We start from the raw sequence: 25666 nt of genomic DNA on the forward strand, positions 1-25666 counted from the left end.
GATTAAACAGGAGTGGGGATAGGGGACAGCCCTGGCGAGTGCCCCTTTCTAGAAAAAATCGCGGTCCTCTAACTCCATTTATTAGGAGAGAGGCAGAAGGTATATTGTATATATACCGGATATAGTCAAGAAAATATGTTTCAAAGCCCCTGTTCTCTAGAACTGTGTATAAATGCGGCCATAACATCATGTCAAATGCTTTGTTAGCATCAAGACTTAAAAGCATTTTCGAGTCAGCGTGGGAATGTTGGGATGATACCACTGTCGCTAAAGCTGTGCGGATAGCCTTAACTGCGTGACGGCCTTGTACAAACCCCATTTGAGTAACAGTGAGCATATCGGGGAGAATCACCTGGAGTCTTGTCGCCATAATTTTGGCCAAGATCTTATAATCGACGTTCAGAAGACTAATGGGCCTATATGAAGAAAGTAACGTTGTGTCTCTGTCTGGCTTCGGTAGAAGGGTTATATGCGCTTCATTAAAAAAGGGGGATGGGCAGTTTCTTTCATGTATTTTGGAACAGTTCCAACAATGATGGGGCAATATGTGGTTGCAGTATGCGATAATAATCGCCTGAAAGGCCATCTGGGCCTGGGGACTTGCCATGGGGTAAATGTGAGATAGTATGATTGATTTCCTCCATTGTAATTTTGCCCGCTAAGGCTTCCCGTTGTTCAGGGGTCAGAGGTGGCAGTGCGGAATTTGTAAGTAAGTGGTTCTGAATGTCCTTATCTACTTGTGAGGAATTGAATAAAGTCGTAAAGTAATCTTGAAATTCAGATACAATTTCCTGGGACTTGGTTATGATGGTGCCAGTTACAGGATGTTTCAATGCGGTTATTGTGTGACGTTTCCTAGGGGGTCGAGACATGACAGCAAGCAATCTGCACGCCTTGTTCCCCCACCTGTAGAATTTGTTTTTTGTGTAATCAATGGAACGTTTTGCTTGTGTCGCTAGATAAGTTTCCAGTAATTGTCGCGCTTGTCTTTATGTAGCAAGTGTGGTTTCCGATGGGGCGGAAACGTAAGTCTGAAAGGCGTCTGACATTACTGTCTTTAATGCGATATATTATGCCTTAGTCTCCTTTTTCTTTTTGGCCCCATAGCTTATGATGTGTCCTCTCATCACTGCCTTAGAGGCGTTCCAAAAGATTTCAGGTTTGTCCCAATAATCTAGGTTCTCGTCAACAAAATTCGTCCAGTGGTAAGTGAGATGCAATTTGAAGTCTTCTGAGTTAGCTAGATAATGTGGGAAGCGCCATATGCGATCTGACGGGTGCATTGAGGAGTGGGTAAGTGCTAAGGAGACAGGGGCGTGGTCCGATATCAATATATCATATATGTCTACATGACAAACATGAGACACCAAGTCATCAATTATAAGAATTTTATCTATGCGGGATAATGAGTTATGGGCCAATGATAAGTGAGTGTGCATTCTATCCCCGGGATTAAGCAATCTCCACGGATCCGAAAGGTCTAAGGAGTGTCTAAAAGAGGACAAAAATCTGCTGCGAGAATCAGTATTTCTGGGCATGGCTGGCGATCTATCAATCGTAGGGTCTTCCACCATATTAAAATCGCCCACTACTATCAGAGGGTAGTTCTACCCTGTAGAATATGCTTGAGATCTTGAATGAACAAATGAGTGTTAATGTTAGGGGCATAAACGTTAACCAAGGCATTCTTTGTATGGAAGATTTCGGTGTTAAGAATTATATACCTTCCGTCAGGATCAATTATTTCATCCAAGATAGTAATCGGAAGATCTTTACGGAATAAAATGGCTACTCCCCTATTTTTCCTATGGAAAGGAGCTGATAGGCAGGAGCCAATCCAGGCAGCCTTCAGTGTGTTATTCTCACCTGTTATCCAGTGGGTCTCCTGTAAGAACATCACATCTGGATGCAGGCGTTTAAGGTGTGTGGCGACACGCCGTCTCTTGACAGGCGCATTCAAACCACCAACGTTCCAGGAAACTATCTGGAGGGGCTTCGGGGGGAGGGTATCAGAGGAATTATTTACAGAAGATGGCATGACTACTCACCCCCCAGAGGCAGATGTGTTGCATGAAAATCGGCCAAATAACTTGGCCCATGTTGGCAGCTCCCCCCCCCCCAGTACCAAGGCTGTATGCTAAAACAGATTGTACACTGTGTTAAAAGAAAAAAGAACAAAACATAAGACAATTTTGAAAATCCATAATGACTCACAACTCCCTTTTCAAATATTTTCCAACCAACAATAACTATGGTGGGCACCATCTAGGCCTAGTGGTGCGCACACTGAACACTACTAAATATAGTCATAAAATCCTATCATGTAGGGATGCCTCCCCAAAAAGGAACATAAGGAACAGAAAAGGAAAATAAAAACAAAACACAATCGGTACCACCCGAGACGATGGAGTCTCGGTGAGTAAGAGGTCGGGTGATGTCAAGATGACATTCTATCTACGTGGTGATCGCTGTGGTAGATTATCTGTCAAAAAATGCGATTTCGCCACCTCCAGGTCATTGAAAAAAGTTTGACCGCCATTTTCCATCACTCACAGTTTTGCAGGATATAGCAAGGCAAATCTGATATTTTTGTCGTGTAAAAAAGAGCAAACCTCAGAGAATTCTTTTCTCTTTTGGGCAACTGCGGCAGAGAAATCTTGAAAAATCTAAATTTTATGTCCTCCGACCACTAGGCCCTTAGCTTTATTGCCCACATATTTTATGATTGCCAGCCACCAGCACTGGTTTTGCCTATTACATTGACCATAATAATTGTAATTGGTCCTGAACCACCAACTGAGGCCACCCCTGAAAGTGTCCTGTGGCACCCCACGGCACACAGTTTGAGAACCACTGCCCGAGTGTCTAAACCTTAACCATTCTCCTAGTGCCTAAACCTAACCCTTCCCCCTGGTGCCTAACCATAGCCCTCCCCATAGTACCTAAACCTAACCCTCCCCCCTGGTGCCTAACCCTACCCTCACACTACCCCCCGCCCCGTGCCTTCACCTAACCTTCACCCATGGTGGTGCCTAAACCTAACCTTCCCCTTAGTGCCAAACCCTAACCGTCCCCCTGGTGCCTAACCCTAACCTCCCCTTCCCCTAGTGCTTAAACCTAACCCTCAACCATGGTGCCTAAACCTAACCTTCCCCTTAGTGCCAAACCCTAACCGTCCCCCTGGTGCCTAACCCTAACCTCCCCTTCCCCTAGTGCTTAAACCTAACCCTCAACCATGGTGCCTAAACCTAACCCTCCCCTTAGTGCTGAACCCTAACCCACCCCCTGGTGCCTAACCCTAACTTCCCCTCCCCCTAATGCCTAACCCTGCCCCATAGTGCCTAACCCTAACCCTGTGGTGCCTAACATTAACCGCCCCTGATGTCTAACCCTCCCCCTGGTGCCTAAACCTAACACTCCCCCTGGTGCCTAAACCTAGCCCTCCCCCTCGTAACTAAACCTAATCCTCCCCCTCGTGCCTAAACCCAACTCATGCATGCACACAGCATCTATTTACCACTGCTTAGAGCAGCGAGTGAGAGGGTCTCCCAACAGCCCACCACCACCGTGGGACACTGCAACCCGCCGAATTTCCCAAGTTTTTGGTGTAGTGTGAATGGGGGTCACAGACTGAGACCTGGAACTCCCACAGTGCTGGTGGACTGGCAGGTGGCTTTGTGTGGTTCTATAGCAGCGCTGCAGGGACAGACTCCCACAGTGTTGCTGGACTGGCAGGCGGCTCCGTGTGGTTCTGTAGCAGCGCTGCAGGGACAGACTCCCACAGTGTTGCTGGACTGGCAGGCGACTCCGTGTGGTTCTATAGCAGCGCTGCAGGGACAGACTCCCACAGTGTTGCTGGACTGGCAGGCGGCTCTGTGTGGTTCTGTAGCAGCGCTGCAGGGACAGACTCCCACATTGTTGCTGGACTGGCAGGCTGCTCTGTGTGGTTCTATAGCAGCGCTGCATGGACAGGCTCCCACAGTGTTGCTCAGTGCTTAAAGTGGTCCTAGAGAGGTGGTGGAACTCACCCACACTCCCCCTGGCGCCCATGTAATAAAGGTATTGCATGCGCTGTAGACGTACGCCCATAAAGGGAGTGTGGTCTAAAAGGGGCGTGGTCACACAATAGTAATAATGCCCACAGTAGTAGCACCCATAATACCCACAGTAGTAGCACCCCATAATAAATAAAATGCCCACAGCAGTAGCGCTCCTTATACAGTGCCCACAGTAGTAATGCTCATTATGCAATGTCCATTGTACTGGTAGTGCTTGTAGTGGTAGTGCCCCTTATATAGAGCCCATAGTAGTAGTGCCCCTTATGCAATGCCCCCAGTAGTAGTGCCCCTTATGTCCCCAGGAGTGATGCCCCTTATGAAGTGCCCCCTTTGCAATGCCCTCACTAGTAGTGCCCCATTAGTAATGCCTTTAATGGTAATGCCCCTGTGTAGTATTGCCGCCAGTAGTAATGTCGCCTGTAGTAACGCCCCCACTCATTTAGCCCCAGTAGTTATGCCTCTGTAGTTATGCCCCCAGTAGTTTAGCCCCCAGTGGTAATGCCCTTGCAGTTATAGCCCCAGTAGTTTACCCCCCTTCAGTTTAGCCTCCCAGTGGTAAAGCCCCTGTAGTTTAGCCCTCATGTAGTTTGCCCCATGTAGTTTAGCTCCCAGTGGTAATGCCCCCTGTAGTTTAGCCCCTGCAGTTTAACCCCCAGTAGTTTAGCCCCCATGTAGTTTGCCCCCAGTAGTTAGCCCCCGTTAGTAATGCACCCAGTAGTTTAGCCCCCAGGTAGTAATGCCCCAGTAGTTTAGCCCCTGTAGGTATGCCTCCAGTAGTTTAGCCCCTGTAGGTATGCCCCCAGTAGTTTAGCCCCTGTGGTTATGCCCCTAATTCTTTAGCCCCCTTGTAGCTTGTAGCTTAGCCCCCAGTAGTAATGCCCTCAGTAGTAATGCTCCCCTGTAGTCTGCCCCCAATAGTTTTCTCCCTTGTAGGTTAGCCCCCAAGTAGTAATGCCCCCAGTAGTAATGCCCTTGTAGTTATGCCCCCAGTAGTTTTAGCCCCTGTAGTTATGCCCCCAGTAGTTTGCCCCCCTTGTAGTAATGCCCCCAGTAGTAATGCCCCTAGTAATGCCCCCTGTAGATTGCCCCCTTGTAGTAATGCCCCCTGCAGTTTAGCCCCCAAGTAGTAATGCCCCCAGTAGTTATTCCCCCAGTAGATTAGCCCCCTGTAGTTTTCTCCCTTGTAGTTTGCCCCAAGTAGTAATGCCCCTGTAGTTATGCCCCCAGTAGTAATGCCCCCCCTGTAGTTTGCCTCCAGTAGTTTCCCCCCAGTAGTAATGCCCCCTTGTAGTTTGCCCCCTTATAGCTTTCCCCTTGTAGTTTGTCCCCAGTAGTTTCCCCCCAGTAGTTTGACCCCTTGTAGTTTGCCCAAAGTAGTTTGCCCTCTTGTAGTTTGCCCCCTTGTAGTTTGCCCCCTTGTAGTTTGCCCCCTTATAGCTCGATCCAGTAGCTTGCCCCCTTGTAGTTTGCCCCCTTGTAGTTTGCCCCCAGTAGTTTGCCCCCAGTGGTTTGTCCCCAGTAGAAGCACTCACACATATAAAAACAAACACAACATACTTACCAAGCCCCGCTCCCGCGTCCGACCGCTGCAGTCTTCCACCTACCATACTTACCAAGCCCAGCTCCAGGATCCGATCCTCGGCACTATGGGAGAGACGTCATGACGTCTCTCCCATAACGCACACTAACAGAGCCGGAAGCCGGAGCTCAGTAGTGAGAATCCTGCTGGCTTCCGCTGTGGAGAGAGAGCCAGGCGCCCACTGGTAACACAATCTCAGTGGGCGCCCGACATCTCCCTGCGGTGCCGGGCACACATCGGTTTAGGTGAGCCGGAGGAGGCGGAACTGTGTTCCGTTTCCAAGTGGCACTAATGGAACGCAGTTCCGCCCCGTTCCGGCTCACTTTATTAACCCCTGGTGTTGCTGGACTGGCAGGCGGCTCCGTGTGGTTCTATAGCAGGCAGTGCCGTCTTAACAGCAGTGTAGGCGACTGGGCACAGCAATGCACTGAGGCCCCTACCCATCCTCCAGCAGTAGGGGTGAGCGGCACCTTTGATGTCCAGCGGGCGGTGGGGGTTTTCTATCTTGCGCTCAGCATGTAGGACCTGGAGCAGTAATTTCTGCTAATTACTCCTTTACTGCACAGATGGGGTGGGAGTGAGAACACTAAACTGTATAAGGGGGCATTAGGCTGAATGAAGCGGCCCTAGTACATGACTACAAGAGTGGTAGGAGGTGTTTGATACATAGGGGAGGGGTGGATAGTTGAGTGGGCTTAATAGTTATAATTTTCCGGTGGGAGGGCAGCTTGCTTGACTGCAGATATCTATAGTTCCTGGAAATAGATTTCTTAGCTTTAAATGGGATTTAAAAAAAACTAGAGAGTCCCAACTTTCAGGAGGGACTGGGAACATGGGGATCAGAGTTCAGGAGCCAGAGCAATCCACTAACGAAAATATAAAACTGCATACCAGGCGAGTGGAGCTGGAGCAGGGACCAGCTGCTTGAAGGCTGATATCTCTGGTTGTGGCCATAGTAGATACAAGCTGCCAGTGTCTACCGAAAGGGAAGAGTCACAGCTTTTGGAGTATATCCTCAGAAAAACTGTAAGTCAGACAGAGCCCAAGATATCTGGCTTGGAAAAGCAATTAACAGGCTTGGGGGATAGAAGTCAGATATCTCTGGTTCCCCAGTGCCAATTTTCAAAAATCTGGTATTTGGGAAAGAGGGGATCCTCAGCTATCAGCCTAGGGCCCTTATACTCCTGGGGCCCTTGGGCAATTGTCCATTGAGCGGCTGAGCCCATACAAAAAGACGACCCTGGCTATAGGGACATGCTCCCACAGTGTTGCTGGACTGGCAGGCGGCTCTGTGTGGTTCTATAGCAGCGCTGCAGGGACAGACTCCCGCAGTGCTGGTGAACTGACAGGTGGTTCTATCCACTCAGATGTAGCTATCCCACAACCAAAAGCCAACACTGTTACGCAATGTCATCAGTGGGCCATGAGAAACCACAAGTTGGTTTTGGTGCACCTTGGCATAAAATACTATGGGGAACAAGTGCTTACACCACCAATAGGGCTCATTATCACCCTCTCCCCTGTTACGAATCATCATTCAATCAATCAATCAATCAATCAATCAATTAGTTATTACTGATGTCTCCTCCTGTCACCTTCCCAGCATTTATCTACACAGCCCTAACCATAATTTAATATTAATTGCTAATTTACTAAGGAAACAGTATTTTGGTAGCAACCTGTAATTGTAACTGATAGCAACAGCATGGATAATATGCATATAAAGCAAAAAAAATTAGTTATGAAGAAGCATGTTGGACCTTTTACGGGATGAAAGTTAATCTACAGAATATATAGCGTTTATATCAAGAGTCGCTCACATCTGGATATTGCGGGTAATATAACACCACCTGCAGTATGATCTGTTAATGGTTTTGTGCACACTTCAGGTTTTGGAGAATTACCAGCGCCGGTCAGTCTCACCATGGATTCTGTGAACTTCAAGAACATTTTACGGTGGAACCTGTCCTCTGGCCTGGGTGACGACAATGTGACATACAGGGTGCAGTATAAACAGTACGTGCTAAATGTTTCTTCATTTTCATCTTTAATATTATGTCATTATCTGCTCATGGGGGAGATTTATCAAATCTTGGGGCCTATTCATTATCTGATATTGGCCCATTGCACATGCTGAAGCGCTAGTTTCATTATCAGGGGCCTGACAGGGCCGCCTAGGAAGACTTCAAGTTTTTGGAGTTTACTTGCGGGACTCAACACCCTCTTCAGAAGCCCTGCCTCTTCCTATTGGAGGGATCTACTGAGATCCCTGTTCACAACTTCCTACTGGGTTGTGAACAGGGATCTCAGTGGATCCCTCCTCCACTACTGCACTGAGTGCCCTACGGCCTTGCACGTGCGTGACCTGAGGTCACACATGCGCACAAGACTGGACGGGCAGCAGAAAATATCACTACAGAAGTAGCAGTGTTACTGATCGTGGGGACAACTGCTTTTCAGAGCTGCTGTCCCCAGTACTGAGGTGCTGTGGTAAAAGGGGTATTTTTTATATATTCTATATATCACTGCGCTATGGTTATTCCCAAAATAGAACCGCTTCCTATTAAGTGACGACACAAGACTCCAAATTTATATACGAAAAATTTAATAATACAATGACAACAATGGTTAGTTGCAATAAAATGCAATTGAAATTTGTTTCCGCTCCCCCCCCCCCCCAACCCCCAACCCCCCACCTCAGCACTAGTGTCCATGCTAAAATATCCAGTCACTGCAGCATATAATTATCCAGCAGACGTAACACACCTTAATGGAATGTATGGTCCCAGTGTGGTTCACATGAGTTACGGAACTGTTGGTCCATACACCAAAAGGAAGCACCATGCACAGGGACAGTATTACCTTTTGCACACTGAGAGCGGCACTGATCCTCCAAAGCCGCGAATGACCGAAGAAGCACCAATGTGAGCAGAGGAGACCCAGCAATGGTGGAGATATCGCTGGATATTTCCCTTAATTATTACCATTATACAGCGCCAAGATACAGTATTTATCAAAGCTTGGAGAAAGACAAAGTGTAAAGAGTTAAAGAACCAACCAATCAGCATCTGTCATATTACAGGCTGTGTTTGAAATATGTCAGTTATGAGCTGATTGGGTGGTATTTTGGAGGCTATGTACTAAGCCTAGGAGAGAATTAAAATGGAAAGAGATAAAATACAAGCCAATCAACTCCTAACTGTTGTGTGGACAGGAGCTGATTGGTTGATACTTTATCTCTCTTTACTTTATGTATCTCCGATGTTTGATACATCTCCCCTTTATCTCTATCCACTTTATCTCTCTCAAAGATTTGATAAATCTCCCCATGTCTGAATACACAAAAACAACCCCTGTAATCTTTTTAGGTCAAAATAGTATGCAAAGATTGTCACGTCACTCCATCCTCTGATCATAACCTGCAACTCCACTGTGAGGATTGTGAAAAATATACATACTGTATTGTACATTACTGTCAGAGGCTAGCTGTTGCTATATACTTGTAGATAGCTGGCTGTGGAGAAGGAAAATACAGATAACATTCAATTATTTTACACAACTTAATGTTTTATCTTAATGCAACTTTTATGTCGAGGGCAGCCATTTTGAGAGCTGAAGCAACATTCACAAGCATGGGAACCAACAACCACTCGGGCAGCTGTACCCCAATGATGTCAGTACACAAAATGGCTGCATCCATTGTCCACTTTAGAGCATACTATCCAACTTATTGGGGGTGCTGAGAGGGATCCGGTTGCGTCCCTCTCAGGGGGAATTGCGGAGAGAAGCCCATAGGCTTCTATTTGGTAACGCCACATAAATAATGCATCCCACGCTGGAGCTTGGTACATATGGGAAATGTGGGCAAACTCCAAAATGGCAGTTTTCTGATTTTTGGCCGCAATATCCCTTTAGTACATCCCGCCCTTAATGTTGAGAGGTAGAAAAGAGCATTACTCCCATGGAAAATATTGTTCTTAAATGATGAACCCGTTATTGCACCGCGCAGTACTTTTTACTGAAGCTTCATCGTTACTCTCACGAGCCCCAGCTGATAACCAGTGAGGCTCCGAGCAGGAGCACAGCCCCTAGGCCGCATTCTCTATCACAGACCTCTATGAGGATGGCCCACCTGAAGGAAAAAATTTTTGTGTGTGGTAATGCAGGTTCCGGTATGAATGGTCGACAACATTAAGGTCGGAACTCATTAGGTCGACCACTATTGGTCGACATTGACATGGTCAACATGGACAAATGATTGACACATGAAAATGGTTGACACATGAAAAGGTCGACATGAGTTCTTTTACTTTTTTTGGTGTCGTTTTCTGCGTAAAGTGACGGGGAACCCCAATTAGTGCAATACAGTAAGTAATATCCTGCCAGCAATATAATAGGAAACATTCTCGTTTTTCAGGGATGTGATGAATGCGAAGGTCACCTATACAGACGTGTGTTTCACTAGTGAGCTATACTGCGACCTGACGAGGGTTTCATACAAGTCTTATTTACGAGTGAGAATGGAAGTAAATGACACCGCAGTATCAGACTGGGCGACGATACACTTTGACCCCTACACACAAAGTAAGTGGTCTTCTTTATAGAGTCTATGGGGGTGATTCAGACTCGATCGCTGCTGTGCGTTTTTGCACAGCAGCGATCGGGTGTGAACTGCGCATGCGCCGGCGCCACAGTGCGCCGGCGTATGCCAGACAGCCGACAGCTCTCTTTAGCTAGCGATCGCCTCTGCCTGATTGACAGACAGAGGCGGTCACTGGGCGGGAGGGGGCGGGCCGGCAGCATTTGGCTGCCGTTTAGGGGGCGCAGTCCGGGCAACGCAGGCGTGCCCGGACCGTTTGGGGGGTGGGCCGCAGAGGCTGCGTGATGTCACACGCAGCTGCTGCGACCCAGGCAGTGACGAGTAGCTCCCTGCCAGCACAGAGGAGCTGCTCTGGCTGGGAGCTACTCTTCCAGTACAAAAGCATTGCCGCTGTGCAATGCTTTTGTACTTGTGCGGGGAGGCCCTCTGCATATCAGGGAAGTTGATCGTAGATGTGCTAAATTTAGCACATCTACAATCAACTCTGAATCACCCCCCATGACTTAAAATAGGTTATTTACAGGAATAGTGAAATCCATTTTGATTTTAATAACCAGTGACATCAGTGAGGCTGACTAATATTCATGAGGCCTGACTAATATTCATGAGGCCTGACTATCATGTGTGAGGCTTTGGCTCTTAGTAGTTTCATAGGCCTCATTATGATATGATAAATGGGCTTGTTAGAGAACGCTTAGCCATAGAGCACGGATTAGGCATACAAGGAACCGACTTATCCCTGCCTCCTGTGATTTCTCTGTCTGGTTACACATCCAAAATGGCCGCCTCCATTATGTGGCTTATTCTGAACATAGTGCTCAAGGCATTAATAGTTAGAAAAGCTCTATTCTAGATGCTCCTGCCAGCACAGGCCTAAAAGTGCCCTAGATATATAACCATCCAAAACCAAAAATAATACTATGGGGAGATGCATCAAAACTTGGGAGAGAGATAGAATACCAACCAATCAACTTGTCATTTTTCAAACACAGGCTGTAAAATGACAGGAGCTGATTGGTTAGTACTTTATCTCTCTCCACGCTTTGATTAATCTTCCCCCTATGTGAGCTGAAAGCTGTTTCTGTTTCTAGCAATTATCGGCCCACCAGAAGTAAAAGTCTCCTCGAGGTCCGGATATCTGGATGTCAGTATCTATGGTCCCAGTGTGGAATCTGATGGTACTTTATTCATGGATAAATACTACAAGTTTCTGTACAGAATAGCATACTGGAAGGAATTAGAGCCTGCACATGTAAGTAATCATGTAACTGCTAATTGCTGGTGGGGCATGCTCCTTTTACAGATGTGATGTATATCTATAATTCAGCATCTTGGATCTACATATGGCTGCCCAAAAACCTGACGTGGTTGATTAATGCACATTGGTTCTAATTCATGTTTGTACGCAATGGCAGATGTCCACGCATCAGAGCGTTTATCGGCAGATTGAGCATGTGCTGTGATCGCACTGTGCATGCGTCAAGGTGCTGCTACGGTCTCGCTCACAATGAGGATTTCAGGGAAAGTGACTGACAGGAAGTGACCGTTTGATGGCGTTAACGGGGAGTGGTTGGAAAAATGCAGGCATGTCATGGCTGTTTTTTGGGGCGTGTATTTGCCTTCAGCTGTGAGGTAATACGTACAAAAACATGGCACCTGCGTCGCTACTGCCGTGCCCAGTCTGAGTAGCCATAGGTCTATTCTTACTCTCGATGTTCCTCGTTTTTGCGCATAGACTGAGAATGTGTACGCAATTGTGAATGAGTTTGCGATAGATCCAGTTAACGTCACTTTTCATTCCTGGGTGGCAGCTTCACTTGCTGACATTGTCAGTTCTGTAGCCTAGAAAATCTCATACAAATATGAATTAGGCCCATAGTCAGCAAGTGAGTCATTTAGCCATACATGGGGCCAGCCTGTTCAGGTGTCGCAATGATCACCAGCCCATACTAAGCGCAGACAGATGATAGTACACATGCAATGAATGAGTTAATGAGATGAATGAGTCATTGAGATGATTTTCCAACACACCTGAATAAACCCAACACAGTTTAATGTTCTCTGCTTCCCGTCTTGTAATCTATACTATAGAATATTCTATATATATTCATGTGTAAAAAACGTTTTCCAGGTTACAGTCATCAACACGTCACAAAACATCCACATTTTGAACAAATTAGATGAATGGACCACGTACTGTCTTAAAGTCCAAGGGTATGAAACGGAATATGACAGAGCCGGCCAGTTCAGCCCAGTGGTCTGTGCGAAAACCACCAGTGACGGTAAGAAATCTAAGTTTTAGTTTAGAATTTCCACAGAAAATAAGGTATACTCAGCACTGTATGTGAGAGGTGCGGTGCGTGTGGTGGTGCCTGCTGCCGTGCAGGTGTAGACTCTGTACTCACCAGGCGCCGCTCTCTCTCACCTTCAGGTACCGGAACCTTCAACGGACCTGGAATTCTTCAGTCGGATCCGGACACGGCGATTCCCTCTTGGAGCTGACCGTCGACCGAGCTGAGGAGAGAATGGTTTACATTAAAGGGGGTATCGACCCTTCTTCCACTGGAACAGGGGATACCCCAGGGGTGGCTGCGACCTTCACCGGCTGGGTGAATGGTCATCACCGGCACAAAGCCTCAGCTACCCAGCTTTCACACACTCGCGCTTTCGCACGTAGTGTGATGAAAGGGATTCTCACGTCCGTGAGCAATCCTAACTCCGGCGCTCGGGGACAAACAAGGGACAGACGTACACGGATGCTACTCACCGTCACGAGTCTTGCACTCCGATCTTCTCCACTTACAGGTCCCTGTAAGGAGGCAAAGAGAAACAGCCGTGCAGGGCCTAACTCTGACCTAGTGTCACACCCTATACTATCTACAACAGCGGAGCCCTCAAACTAGCTCTGTGGGTGTGGTGCAACACAACTATGCACAACTTACACAACACATACACTTTGCCCTGCACGGTAACAACATATAACACACTATCGGAGTTACAACATAAAACGGTGCTGTCCCTTTATCTACCCGACCCAGAACACCCAGTAGTGGGGACCGCACAGCTCACCCACCTACCGTACTCTCAGGGTGGCCTGAGCCTAGCGCCCAGTACCACCTTTACTCACCTCAGGGAAACACTGCTTCGCTGGGCCTAGCGCCCCCTAACTGCCCACAGGCCGGAGGCCTGACTTTGCCCACGGGCCTAGCTCCCGCCTACTTGCCGCCCGTTGGGTGACCTGGGCCTTATGCCCAGGGTCACCTTATCGTATCCCTGATTTGGCCACAAATACCCTAGGGCCTAACGCCCTCTATTAGCCACAGGCCTAGTGCCTAGATTGTTCCCCGGGCCTAGTGCCCGCCTAACTGGTGCCGCATGAGTGGGGTGGCTTGGGCCTAATGCCCAAACCACCTCATCAAATATTGGGGGCCCAACTCCTAACTGCGCCCAGGCCTAGCGCCTGAATTGTGTCCTCGGGCCTAATGCCCGTCCCTGGTGGTCGAGGGAGGAAAAGGGGAGGGGGGCAGGATGCCTCACTGAGGCCTTACCTAATCCGGGGGCCTCTGGCTCTCTCTTCTGCCGCTGACCCGTCCTGGCCAGCGGCGCCGCCGTCTCTTCCCTGCGTCCAGCCGCCGTTGGACATCTTCTTTCTGGAGCCCGACCGCTGACCTCTTCTTCCTCCGCCAGTCTGGTCTTCTCCTTGCGCCGCTGGGATCTTCTGTGCTCCGGCGCGCCGACCTCCGTCCCCGCTGCTCCCGGCCGTGTCTTCTCTTCAGCCACGCGATCCTCTTCTTCGCGCTCCTGCGCGCGGGCTCCTCCTCTTCGCCGCTCTTCGGCGCGGCCTCCTTGTAGTCTTCTGGCTCCCGCCCGGCGTCTGACGTCAGACGCCGGGGGCGGGGCCTATGACGCGGCGAGCGCCGATTGGCTCGCCGCGTCTCTTCCTGATTGGTCGCCGCTCCGGGAGCCGCGATTGGCTCCCGGAGGGCGCCGACATTCAAATCCTCCTGCAGCCTCCTGTCCGGTGCAGGGAAAAGGGTAATCCCTGCACCGGACACCCGCCGCCACGCACCAAGCGCTGGGGACAGACAAGCTGCCCCAGCGCTGTCCCCTGCTAGGGACCACAACATGGATGTGCCCACAGGGCACATCCTTACATTCCCCCCCCCTTTTTCCTTTGTAGTCCCTACAAAGTTCCTCACGACTTCCATTGTCCGCGGGTCAGGGAAATCCAAGGTCCTTCCGGCGAAGGTGCATTCGGGGGCCCAGCCTGGACCAGCTGTGACCCCACATCCCTCCTCCTCCAGCTCCGGGTCCCTCTCACGTCCTCCTGACCTCCATCGGCGGATCCTCTGGGGGAGTGGCATCTCCTCACGGTCGCTTGACGTTGGCCACCAAGGGGAATCTTCCTCCACGGGGACAACAGTCACCCACTCTTGGCCTCCGATATCGTCTGTGGCTTCGTCCCTGTCTTCCGGGTGTGGTATCGACCACCACCCAACAGCGGAATCCTCCGGGGCATCCGTTTCCTCCCGGGCAACAGCCACCACATGTCGAATTTCCTCGTGGGGCATCTCCAAATGTCCTGTGTCTTCCTCTGGAACGGGTCCTCCCACGGCATCACAGTCCTGTCCCCGTACGTCGGTCCATCTCGGCACTCCCGGCAGGTACTCTTGCTCCAGGACTATCTCCTCCTCTTCACGGAGGGCATTCAACTGGGAGCATGACTCCACCCGATCCTGCCAGTCACTCTCGTCGGCGCTTCCGACGCCAGAGTCGTCCTCCATCTGTTCTGGGAGGGATTCGTCGGCGGACAGCCCACCGTAGTCCGAGTCCTCCTCCGATATCTGGACTGGGGTATTACTTTCCTCCTCAGCGTACTTCTTCGCTTCCGCTGGCACCGTTACTTCCTCAGCGTACTCCTTCGCTTCCGCTGGCATCGTTACTTCCTCAGCGTACTCCTTCGCTTCCGCTGGCATCGTTACTTCCTCAGCGTACTCCTTTGCTTCCGCTGGCATCTCTTGGTACCCAGGACACTCCTGTTCCGCACGTCCTGGTCGTGGACGGTTCCATCGCGGGGAGATTCCGGACGTCTCAGTCACTGGGTCTTCACGCTTTTCTTCACAGCGTGGTCTCTTCACTTCCCAGTCGTCCACCTCCGCCTCATGCGGGAAAGGATTCTGCCTTACTGGGGTCACTTTCTTGGGACAGAGTAGGTCCGCGGCCTCTTCCCAAGGGCACTCACTGGCCGCATGTCCTGGTCGCCGACACTTCCAACAAGGGAGGGCCACTGCCACCTTCTCCAAGACGGGTTCCTGGTCCACCTCCTTCACTGGGGAATCTTCACCCGTTGGTTCCGGCTCCGAGGAAATGGGCACCTGCGAATTAACTTCAAGCAAGGCCTTCCGCTCCATTTCCCTGGTTTCCTCCTCCCATCTCTGGGCGCGACCATCCGCAATCATCCGGTCTTCATTCCACGGACAATCGGGAAGCGCATGCCCTCTCGCCTCGCAGAGCGCACACACAGGCTCTGCAGCCACCCGGTCCCAAAGCTGCTGACGAGATTCCGTCAGCTGCTTCACCGTGGCCTCGTAGTCCGTCCTGTCTTCCGTCCATGGACATTCCAGGAGCCGATGTCGGGGATCTCCACAGTTTTCACACCAGGAATCAACCTCGTCTTCGCTCAACTCTTCGTCCCAAGGACAACTGTTGTGCTCATGCCCGTAGTTTCCGCAGAGCAAACACCAGGACTCCTTCTTCGCTTGGCCCTTCTGACGTCTTCGGTCCGCTTCCTGGACCACCTTCTTTGGGGACGTCTCTCGCCAAGTACACTCGTCGGCAAAGTGACCTGTTTGCCGACATTTCTTGCAGGGCGTCACAGCGGCCTTCTTGCGCCCCTTCTCCCGGCGCTCTTCTTTTTCACGCTGGACCGACCGCTGCACCATCTTCAGGATGTCTGCCCCAGACACCGTCACCCAGTCGCTCTGGTCCGCACACGTCCGGGGGTGAGTCTTCTCCGGAGCCGTCCGCAGGGAGGTCTTCTTGGTGGCGTTCCACATCGTGTCCGTGATCCGGTCTCTTTGATCCTGCCGACTACGCCAAGTGTGAGAGGTGCGGTGCGTGTGGTGGTGCCTGCTGCCGTGCAGGTGTAGACTCTGTACTCACCAGGCGCCGCTCTCTCTCACCTTCAGGTACCGGAACCTTCAACGGACCTGGAATTCTTCAGTCGGATCCGGACACGGCGATTCCCTCTTGGAGCTGACCGTCGACCGAGCTGAGGAGAGAATGGTTTACATTAAAGGGGGTATCGACCCTTCTTCCACTGGAACAGGGGATACCCCAGGGGTGGCTGCGACCTTCACCGGCTGGGTGAATGGTCATCACCGGCACAAAGCCTCAGCTACCCAGCTTTCACACACTCGCGCTTTCGCACGTAGTGTGATGAAAGGGATTCTCACGTCCGTGAGCAATCCTAACTCCGGCGCTCGGGGACAAACAAGGGACAGACGTACACGGATGCTACTCACCGTCACGAGTCTTGCACTCCGATCTTCTCCACTTACAGGTCCCTGTAAGGAGGCAAAGAGAAACAGCCGTGCAGGGCCTAACTCTGACCTAGTGTCACACCCTATACTATCTACAACAGCGGAGCCCTCAAACTAGCTCTGTGGGTGTGGTGCAACACAACTATGCACAACTTACACAACACATACACTTTGCCCTGCACGGTAACAACATATAACACACTATCGGAGTTACAACATAAAACGGTGCTGTCCCTTTATCTACCCGACCCAGAACACCCAGTAGTGGGGACCGCACAGCTCACCCACCTACCGTACTCTCAGGGTGGCCTGAGCCTAGCGCCCAGTACCACCTTTACTCACCTCAGGGAAACACTGCTTCGCTGGGCCTAGCGCCCCCTAACTACCCACAGGCCGAGGCCTGACTTTGCCCACGGGCCTAGCGCCCGCCTACTTGCCGCCCGTTGGGTGACCTGGGCCTTATGCCCAGGGTCACCTTATCGTATCCCTGATTTGGCCACAAATACCCTAGGGCCTAACGCCCTCTATTAGCCACAGGCCTAGTGCCTAGATTGTTCCCCGGGCCTAGTGCCCGCCTAACTGGTGCCGCATGAGTGGGGTGGCTTGGGCCTAATGCCCAAACCACCTCATCAAATATTGGGGGCCCAACTCCTAACTGCGCCCAGGCCTAGCGCCTGAATTGTGTCCTCGGGCCTAATGCCCGTCCCTGGTGGTCGAGGGAGGAAAAGGGGAGGGGGGCAGGATGCCTCACTGAGGCCTTACCTAATCCGGGGGCCTCTGGCTCTCTCTTCTGCCGCTGACCCGTCCTGGCCAGCGGCGCCGCCGTCTCTTCCCTGCGTCCAGCCGCCGCTGGACATCTTCTTTCTGGAGCCCGACCGCTGACCTCTTCTTCCTCCGCCAGTCTGGTCTTCTCCTTGCGCCGCTGGGATCTTCTGCGCTCCGGCGCGCCGACCTCCGTCCCCGCTGCTCCCGGCCGTGTCTTCTCTTCAGCCACGCGATCCTCTTCTTCGCGCTCCTGCGCGCGGGCTCCTCCTCTTCGCCGCTCTTCGGCGCGGCCTCCTTGTAGTCTTATGGCTCCCGCCCGGCGTCTGACGTCAGACGCCGGGGGCGGGGCCTATGACGCGGCGAGCGCCGATTGGCTCGCCGCGTCTCTTCCTGATTGGTCGCCGCTCCGGGAGCCGCGATTGGCTCCCGGAGGGCGCCGACATTCAAATCCTCCTGCAGCCTCCTGTCCGGTGCAGGGAAAAGGGTAATCCCTGCACCGGACACCCGCCGCCACGCACCAAGCGCTGGGGACAGACAAGCTGCCCCAGCGCTGTCCCCTGCTAGGGACCACAACATGGATGTGCCCACAGGGCACATCCTTACACTGTACACATAAATGTTTTCGGTTTAGTTTCCATACCTATCAGAGTTTCCTCTTGGGTGTTCGGGTGTAATGAGAAAGAATGACACAAGGTCAGAAAGTCTACAGTCAGTGAGTATCCTCTTTCTGATACCAAGCCCTTTATCTCCATCCAAGGCTTTAGTAAATAGACCCCCCAGTCTATGAAATGACAGTTAACAGTTGATTGGTTGCTTTGGGCAACTTCTCCACTTTATCTCTCTCCAAGGCTTGAGACCTCTTGATGGAGACCTCTCAATGGTAGGAGGACAGTGCTCTTACAGAGGTACCACACTTGTCCTTGTAAAGGATTACTCTACCAATAGTGAGAGAGGAGAAATGCTTAAGCTGTGTGACCCAATGCCAAAAAAAGCCAGTCTCATAGTAATATGAAAACACATGACACCAGAAGTAATTAGCGTGGAAAGGCCTAGGCCAGTCCTTCTTCACACCAACTGCCACCCCAAACACTGCCAAACATCACTGGCCGGAACTCACTGGCAGTTGGTGTGGCTCCCCTATTTGATTTTTGGTCTGAGCTGCAGCCCCAACTCTGGAGCCGCCACTGACAAGGAAGTCCAGGAACAGAGCACTTGTACCAAAAGGAATGGGTCATGTTGAAGGGTATGGAATATTAGGAAACTAGAGTAGCCGATTTCCGAAACAGAGTTAATAAGGATGATTTTTTTTTTTTTTTTAATCGCTGCTTTACTTGGCCGTTCTCAGTGCAGGGCAACTTCTCCTCTTTATCTCTCTCCAAGAGTTGATACATCTCCCTCCCCGGTATCCATTAAGGACACTAGAGATCGGCATCCCGCCAGTCGGAGTGCTGACGCCGGAATCCTGACACTGTCTGGAATGCCGACGCTGGCATCCCGACATGTATGGAAATGCCGGCGCCGGGAACCCGAACACCGGAATTCTGATCGAGATCGGAGTGGACTCGTCACTAGTAGGGTGCGGGGGGGAGGTTAGGTTTAGACTGTGGGGAGAGGGTTAGGGTTTAGTGTTAGACACCCCCGGGGATGGTTAGGGTTAGGCTGCTGGAAGGGAGGGTTAGGTATAGGCACCATCGGGGAGGGTTAGGGTTAGGCTGTGAGGGAGGGGGCAGGTTAGGGTGAGGAGGAGGGTATACATACTTACATGACCCCTGTTGGGATTCTCTACTTCGGTATGCTGGTGTTGGTCATATGACTGCTGGCATTCCAGCCCGGTGTCCAGTTTCACCGGTTCCAGACCCAGTGTTCAGCTCAAGAACCACTGTGGCAACTTCTCCACTTTATCTTTCTCCAAGGCATCTCACACCAATTATGGTACAGTGTCCAGTTCTACCGGTTTCAGCCCAAGAACCACTGGTCCCAACCCAGTGTCCAGTTCCACCAGTTCCAGGCCGAGGTTCAGCTTAGAACCACTGGTCCCAGCCCAGTGTCCCACTGGTTCCAGTCTGGTGTTTAGCTCAAACACCACTTAGCCCAGTGTCCTGTACAACTGGAAGCAACCCAGGGTTCAGCACAGGAACTGTGCTTCCAACTTCAGCCTCTGGTACCTATGGGTCCAGTCCACAGTTCAATGTTCCGGTCACTCAAGCCACCAGTTCCAGCTTGGTGTTCAGTACTCTCGGACCTCATCCAGAATCCAGTTCTACAGACCGTAGTCAAACTCTCAGTACCACCGATTCGGTTTGCACCAAGTCTCATTCATATCCTAGTCTTGTATTCTATCGGTCCCAGACCCCACCCTGGTCCTAACCAGCTTCTACGTCAATGAACTAGTCTGGTTCAGTTGTTACAAGTTCTAAAGACCTACAGCATTCGCTACAATTGTTCCTTCTGCACTTCCTGTCCACTTCCATAGCACCTGAATTGTTTTAGTCGATGGGTAAGAACTTCATAAAGCCACCAAGCTACCTGCATGCTGCCTCTCCTCCAACTCCAACCCTAGACTCCAGTCCAGGAATACAAACAAACCCAGACCTGACAATGTCACAGAACATTTTGCACTCTGCGTTCGTATTTGCATAATTATTTGAAGTATAATAATTTTAAAACAAGTGTTTTCCATTTGCATGCTTAGTTCCTGTCTGAAAGGTTGTTTGTGAATAGAGTATAATGATCGCACACAACAGCTACTGACACTGTATATGATTTACAGGTAGAATATCAACATTGAAAATAGTGGTGGTGTTCGTTGGAGCTCTGCTCATTACAACTGCTGTAACCTTAGTCCTCAGCTTTGTCATATTCAAGGTATATAGGATGATACGCTACGTATTTTACCCATCATTTTCCTTTCCACAACATCTAAAAGAGGTTTGTACTTTATCCTGCATTGTATGACTTTAAGGGCCACTGATATATGTTACATGCTGAAAACATATACTTAACTTAATACTCTTCCTTCCAGTATTTAGGCAAGCCGTTCTATAGTACTCCATTCCTGCACACACCACCTAGTGAGGAATGTGGAGAGTGCAGTGAGCAGCTGACGTTTGTATCGGAAGCGAAAGACGACAAGGAGCCGACAAGTTAGCACTTTCTGGGATGGCGAGACCTTTCCCCATAGCCAAGTGAATATCTGAATGTGAAGAATGGCCACTAAAGTTTTCAACAAGATATACTGTAGGTGGACTGTCTCACACTTGTATAAAATATGTGTTAAATTATGTTTTATTAACTGCAACAAAATAATATTTGTACATATGTGTGGAATGACACTAACCCTAATGACCTCAGATGATGTGTGTCACAGTCAAGGACATACGTACAGGCAGCCATTTTGTTGGCGGAACCAGCATGGATACATTATACAGGCTGACAGTTGTCTAAGAAGCACTGGCATCACTAATGTCTGAGGTACTTCCTGTCACTGGTTCCTTTCCTAGTGAAGTCACTCACATTTATATTGGCTATGGTCTTAAAATGTCTGCATAATTCAGAATATCATGGAGTACATGTTAACATCAGTGGCAGTGGGTGAAGCTGCTAGGGGGACAATTATTATCAGAATGCACTGAATATGCACTGTATGGGTTTCCTGCCACAATGGTCTTACATACTCCTAGCATGTTGATGCTGCAGGCTGAATATTGCAGTAGCCAACAAAATGGCCGCCTCCACTACTGTATGTGCAGGCAACAGGTACACTTAAACGGATTACTTCAGACAAAAAGTCTATAATTTATGAGCTGCACAGTGGGGCTCATGTACAGTTGGACATAAATGTTTTTTGCAAGTTTTTGTCCCTGCAAAATGCACTTTTTCAGACAGCGCATAAGTAGTAAAAGGGAATGCGCTAAAGACGTATCTCCTCTTTGTGCCTCTCTATGCTTAGATAGGAGGAATGGGGAAGAGAAGGGCTATGCCTGAGTACAGCCAGATCCACAATGATGATGATAATAATAATAATAATAAATAAAAATAAATGTAAAACAAATGTAAACAAGAGCCATATTCCCCACCCCCCTCCTCCGCTAAAAATACAACCAGCACTAGTGCTGATGACAGCAAAATTGTGGGGAAGAAAAGCATGGAGTCCCCACAATATTGCCAATGTCTGCAATAGGCTTTGCCAGCCAGGACTGGTGGCACTGCATGAGGAAAACCTGCAGTGTGGGGGTTCCCTGCCATGTTGCCAGCACTAGGGCTATTCCCAACGCCCCAGCATGTGTGAAAATAAGATTAAAATATAATTATCACTGTGCACTACAGGTTCCTGCAAGCCCGGGCCACTTTTAAACGGTTGGACATGCAGGTGCTTGTAGTCAGTGTCAGACTGGGGCATGAACAGGGCCCCTTTATAAAGGAGGGGACAGAGGACCACCCACTTTGATTGGCAGGAGGGTTAATCTTGGTGTAGCTTCCATAGAAACAAACCAAGCACCCAAGTTCATCCATGATCCTGCTCCACCGGGGATTTCCTCTGTGGGCCAGCCCATCCTCAACTGTTAGTACAACAAGCTCCAGCATACCCATGGCTTGCAGAGCATGCTGGCACTAACAGTTTCTCAACAAATGATGTAAAAGAGAAAAAAAACTCACAGATTTTATCATAAAAACATAATTTTTACAGAATTGTCAGCTACCCCACACAACCCTTTTGCCCTCCTAAGTCCAAAGGTCCTGGGAGTTCTTTTCATTATGTCCACAATTCTCGGCTTGGCCCCAAACATCTTCCCCCCCCCCACACACACACTTATAACATTGTCACCTGGTCCTTTACGAAGCCTGAGTGGCAAAGCACTTTTATTTATGCAGCGGGGTTTTCCCCTGGCCTGGGTCAGACCATGGGGTATCCCCACTATCGGACACTACAGAGCTTTGCAGGTAGCGTGGGATACACATTACAGTGTTTCTTACATTATTAGGGTGGCTTACTTCATTAATGTGAACATTTCATTTTTTCCCCCAAAACTATACTATAGCTCACTTTTTATCTTAATTGTGGGAATCGCATTTATTATATGTGTCACGTTTGTGTGTTTTTATTGCATTGGTTGGTTTTTCCATATTTAGCATATCGGGACATTATAGGCCAACCAATCAGCTCCTAACTGCCATGTTACAGGCTGTGGGGTCTATTTACTAAAAGCCTTGTATGGAGATTAAGTGGACCGAGATAAAGTACCAGCCAATCAGCTCCTAGCTGTTATTTTTTTAAACACAGAACATGGGAGTTAAGGAGCTGGTTGGTTGGTTGGTTGTTTATCTCCGTCCATTATATCTCTCTCCAAGGCTTAGTACATATACCCAAAAGTCCCAACCAATCAGTTCCTTTCAAACACAGCCTATAACATGGCAGTTAGGAGCTGATTGGCTGGTATTTTCTCTCTCTCCACACTATCACTCTCTAAAGATTAGCACATTTCTCCACTCATGGCTTGTAATCAGCATTTATTAATGATGTAGGCATGAACATTTCAGCAAAGCACAGCTCTCCCGGTAAGAGCTGTCCTTTGCGGTGCCGGGACTTCCGGATTCAGGACCCGGGAGTCCGTCTGCACATGGCATTGCCCACCGCAACCAAGCCCCAGAATGCATAGCTTGGTGCATACGCAAAAAGCGGCCAAACCTGGCTTGACCGCAAAATGAAGTTTGATGCATCTCGCCCTGAGAAATAGAGCGGAGGCTACCACAAGAGGGCGCATGATATCAGAGCAGCCTCTGACGAACTCGACAATCTGTACTATACAGATCCAGTCTTGACAGCTCCTTTTGGCCTTTTTCTGCGTTTTAAATTTAGCTGAATCCGATATGATATTCCAAAGTCAATCAACAGAGACAATTTTTGGATATCCAGCTGTTGTAGAACTACTAGCCCCAGCATGACTCTGCCTAGCTGGGCATGCTGGGATTTGTTGATACACAACTGCTGAAGAGCTGGGTTGTCTAAGCCCTCTCTCTCAGGGAAAAGTGGAGGTGTTGCTCATAGCAACCAATCAGATTCTAGCTCTCATTTATTTAGAGTGTACTAGACCGCTAGAATCTGATTGATTGCTATGTTGATCACTTCCATTTTCCCCTTTAGTGGTTTTGATAATTCTTCTTCCTACGCGTTTTATAACTAAGGTCAGTGACTCCACGCGTTTTGCAATGTAAATAGGAGCCAGAGGATACCACTGAAATAAAATTTTTGCTGCAGTTGTTAAAAAACAAAAAACAGGGACATTTCTAGGGACAAATCTTAAAATCTAGAATAGTTCCTGGAAAACCAGGACAATTGCCAACCATAATGGGGCACGGCATTTATCCAGTAGCATTGCTGGATGGCAACTGATCTTCTAGAACAGGGATGGGAAACCTTCGGCCCTCCAGCTGTTGTTGAACTACACATCCCAGCATGCCCTGCAACAGTTTTAGCATGGCCAAATAGAAAAACTGTAGAAAGGCATGCTGGTATGTGTAGTTCAACAACAGCTGGAGGGCCGAAGGTTCCCCATCCCTGTTCTAGAAGGTGCTAGATAAATGATAAGTACAATCTGATTGGTTGCTATGGGCAACATCTCCACATGTAAAAACCTTCACTTGAGTAAATATACCACCTAGAATATGATAAAGTGTAGTAGTTCCAAAAGGCCCAGCTCATGTCTACCCGAAATAATATACCAAAAACAATATTGATGTAATTTTGGACTACCATCTAGAAAGTCTGGACCACCGGACACTTCCACAAGCAATGCATTACATCTGCATCAGCAGCGGAGCATTTAAAACAGTTTGAGTTGATAGAGACTTCCGTAAGAAAACGTACTTTTGGGGGTTTAGTACGCCCTGTGAAGCAATTTATAATGCATTTCGGAATGTGAGGAGACCTTCTGTTTATTGAGCTCCACACAGAACCCAATGACCTCCTTCAGGTTGGGTTCGTGTGACCGACGGCGGGATCCTGGCTTTTAGATGGCCAGCACGGGGGGGAGGAAGGGGAGGGGGAATAGTCTCTGTTGGTCGGCATGCAGGCCGTCGGGCTATTGAGCATTCGGGATCCCGGCGTCGGTCACATAACCGTCGGTCTCCCGACTGCCGGTCACATAACCGCATCCCCCTCCTTCAGATCCTTCCACGGAAAGGTAGTGTTTAATTTCGCCATCCACATAGTTAGTTTAGTAAGGTCTAACTTCCGCCTAGTGGGAGAGCAAATGGATGAGGTAGGGCATGGGTTTCGGGGGCTCAGTCTCACTGTACAATCAAAAGAACTAGACAAGCCAGTGGGCGTAAGTTGAGAGAGTAATTGGGTGATGTAGCTACGGACTTGGGAATAAACAAAAAGAGGGACATAAAGAGGATACTTCTCTTTAAGCCGGGACAGTGTGAGAACAGCAGAGCAGTCCATATTCCGAAATGGGTTTACTTATTGAAGTCCCTGGAGGTGCCCACGTATTTGTCTTGCAGTCTTGAAAATCTAGATTAGATGTTAATGGGAGAATTAACGAATGTGAAGAGTGCAACCCCATCCATTTTTGAAGAATGCGCCAAGTTTACCGGGACGTTGCAATAAGGGGGTTGCCAGCCAAATCAGGGGTAGGTGACCAGAAGAAGCATGAACCAGATCCATATGTGGGCTGAAAGCCTGATCTAGCTCCTTAGGTGCATAATTATCGTCTCCTTGTGATCATCTTAATGTTATTTGCAATATTAATTTATATTTACGATTTCTGTAAAATTTTCTATAACTTTTTTTATCATATTAAAAGTATTTTTCAAAACATTTTGTGATTGTTGTTTCATTGAGTCCCATCTGTTGCTTAGTAGGCTTCTATTGAAGCAGTTTAGAAACCCTGACTGTAAATCACGGATATGCATCTCCAGTAAGTGCCTCTATTTTAGTGAGCTGATAAATGTTTATATATAAACACTGGATACAATGGTTCCAGGAATAGGCTTGTTGTTATACACTTTAGGTTCGTACTTGTATGCTATCTGATGTTTGGAAACTGGGCAGTGGCGTAACTAGAAATTTTTCTCCCTCAAGCTAAAAAATTCTCCTGTGCCCCCCCCCCCCCCTCATAAT

At 49.2% G+C, this 25666-nt stretch overlaps 1 protein-coding gene across 3 annotated transcripts in view; it reads left to right on the plus strand.

Moving 5' to 3' along the window:
* LOC135050205 (interleukin-10 receptor subunit beta-like) overlaps window positions 1–25363 on the plus strand; it is an 82067-nt gene extending 56704 nt beyond the window's left edge. For all 3 annotated transcript variants that reach the window (XM_063956460.1, XM_063956459.1, XM_063956458.1), the window contains exons 2-7: window positions 7527–7653; window positions 10055–10221; window positions 11329–11489; window positions 12369–12519; window positions 20315–20472; window positions 20567–25363. In XM_063956460.1, coding sequence (XP_063812530.1) covers window positions 7562–7653; window positions 10055–10221; window positions 11329–11489; window positions 12369–12519; window positions 20315–20472; window positions 20567–20692 — 855 coding nt within the window. In that variant the 5' untranslated portion in view covers window positions 7527–7561 and the 3' untranslated portion in view covers window positions 20693–25363. The remainder of the gene's footprint in view (window positions 1–7526; window positions 7654–10054; window positions 10222–11328; window positions 11490–12368; window positions 12520–20314; window positions 20473–20566) is intronic.
* Window positions 25364–25666: the final 303 nt, after the last annotated feature.

This window comes from Pseudophryne corroboree, chromosome 2 (assembly GCF_028390025.1).
Source record: "Pseudophryne corroboree isolate aPseCor3 chromosome 2, aPseCor3.hap2, whole genome shotgun sequence".
NCBI lineage: Eukaryota > Metazoa > Chordata > Amphibia > Anura > Myobatrachidae > Pseudophryne > Pseudophryne corroboree.